Below are 1709 nucleotides of genomic sequence, written 5' to 3' on the forward strand. Positions count from 1 at the left end.
ACACTAATGAAACTGAGAAGTGTTTTATGGATTTGAATCCAATGAATTTGAACCCATTGTAGTGTCTGAGCTTAATTTTCATGCTGAGCACCTTCTGTTATTCGGGGAGAAAAGGTGTTCTGAGCTTTTCTCAACACCCCTTGGGCATTGTCCCCAGAGTTTTCAGCTAAGTTTCCTGAGACAACTTATGAAAACTTCCTTGTGTCAGCATGTACTGGCAGTCGATGTCCCAGCCCCAGCAAAGTGTGTGTATGGGTGTGTGTGTGTGCAACATTTTATCAATATTTTTTGGATTTTCTTTATGATAACCCCCTGCAACCAAGGTGTGTGATACAATACATGATACATGATTAGAATTGCTGTCATGAAAAGCATCATGACTGGGGGAAAAGCCAAACCTTTGCACGGCCAAGGGCTTCCTTCAGGGCCACCTTCACAGTCTTGTTTCTGAAACTGTAGATGAAGGGGTTTAAGAAGGGGTACAGGACAGTGTTCAGCAAAGCTACAATTCTGTTGGTCTCCAAGGAAACCCTTTCTGAGGGCTGTGCATAGAGAACAATGCAGCTTCCGTAGACAATGGCTAAGGCAGTGAGATGGGAAGAACATGTAGCAAAAGCTTTCTTCCTCCCAGATGCTGATGGCATGTGCAGAATACAGTGGAAGATGTGCACGTAGGACACCAGGATTAAACATAAGGAACCCAGCACTACAAATGATATCAAAATGGAGTCTGCTTTCCAAAGCAGGCTGGCGTCAGAGCAGGACAGTTTGAATAAGGGGGAGTTGTCACAGAAAAAATGCTGGATCTTGTTGGGGCCACAGAAAGTCAGCTTTGAGAGCAGGACCAGGTGGTAACTCGAGAATGTGAAGCCTATGACCCACCCAGCACCAACCAGACGGGTGCAGAGCTGCTGCTTCATGATGGCAGCATAATGCAAAGGTTGGCAGATGGCAACATAGCGGTCAAAGGACATGACAACAAGGAGAGCGAATTCTGTACAACCCAGGGCAAAATAGAAATAGGACTGGGCAAAGCAGCTGCTAAATGGGATTGTTCTCCTACCAGAGCTCAGAATCACCAACAGTTTGATGGTTGTGGAGGATGTGAACCAGATTTCCAGGAAAACCAAAAAACACATCTAACAGAAGGAAGCCCAAGGAAAACCTAGGCAATAAATACTGACATTTTTCCCTCCACCTTTGCCTTTGGTTTTAGACGTATAAAGGAAAGGAGCAGATGACTCCACAAATAGGATGCTTCAGAAATACAAGGGCAGGGGGCAGAAGGCAATGATGGGTTTCAAGGAGTGAAACAGAGGTTCTCCACAGACTCTGTTGTCCCCCAGACCCTGTCTCAGAGTGTAATGAGTGGTTCTTATACAGGGAGTAAAATGGGAAGCTCAGTAGTGGGCAACACTTCATGTTTGCACTTGCATTTTAACTTGGGGCTCAGGTTAGTCCGAGATCCCAAATGCTCGCTCTTGCTCTCTGCCTCTGGTCTGGCATAAGGGAATCTCTGGACTGGGTTCATCTGGAAGATTTGCTGAAATTGAACCACTGGCTGTAATTATGTGAGCAAAAGCTCAAGCCCAGTCACCTACAGCAATATCACTGTAGCCTCAGTGAATCAGAGGTGACAGTCCCAGCTTCCCATTTGCTGGGTAAGTTCCAACACTCAAAATGTTGTGTCTTCTTAGTCTGCTGGATGT

General features: G+C 45.7%; 1 protein-coding gene across 1 annotated transcript; it reads right to left on the minus strand.

Moving 5' to 3' along the window:
* Positions 1 to 485: 485 nt before the first annotated feature.
* LOC136993733 (olfactory receptor 226-like) lies at positions 486 to 974 on the minus strand (the record flags this gene model as incomplete). Its single annotated transcript, XM_067308677.1, has 1 exon — positions 486 to 974. A coding segment is annotated over exon 1 (489 nt), but the record flags the coding sequence as incomplete, so codon positions are not given.
* Positions 975 to 1709: the final 735 nt, after the last annotated feature.

Source organism: Apteryx mantelli, chromosome 20 (genome assembly GCF_036417845.1).
Source record: "Apteryx mantelli isolate bAptMan1 chromosome 20, bAptMan1.hap1, whole genome shotgun sequence".
Taxonomy (NCBI): domain Eukaryota; kingdom Metazoa; phylum Chordata; class Aves; order Apterygiformes; family Apterygidae; genus Apteryx; species Apteryx mantelli.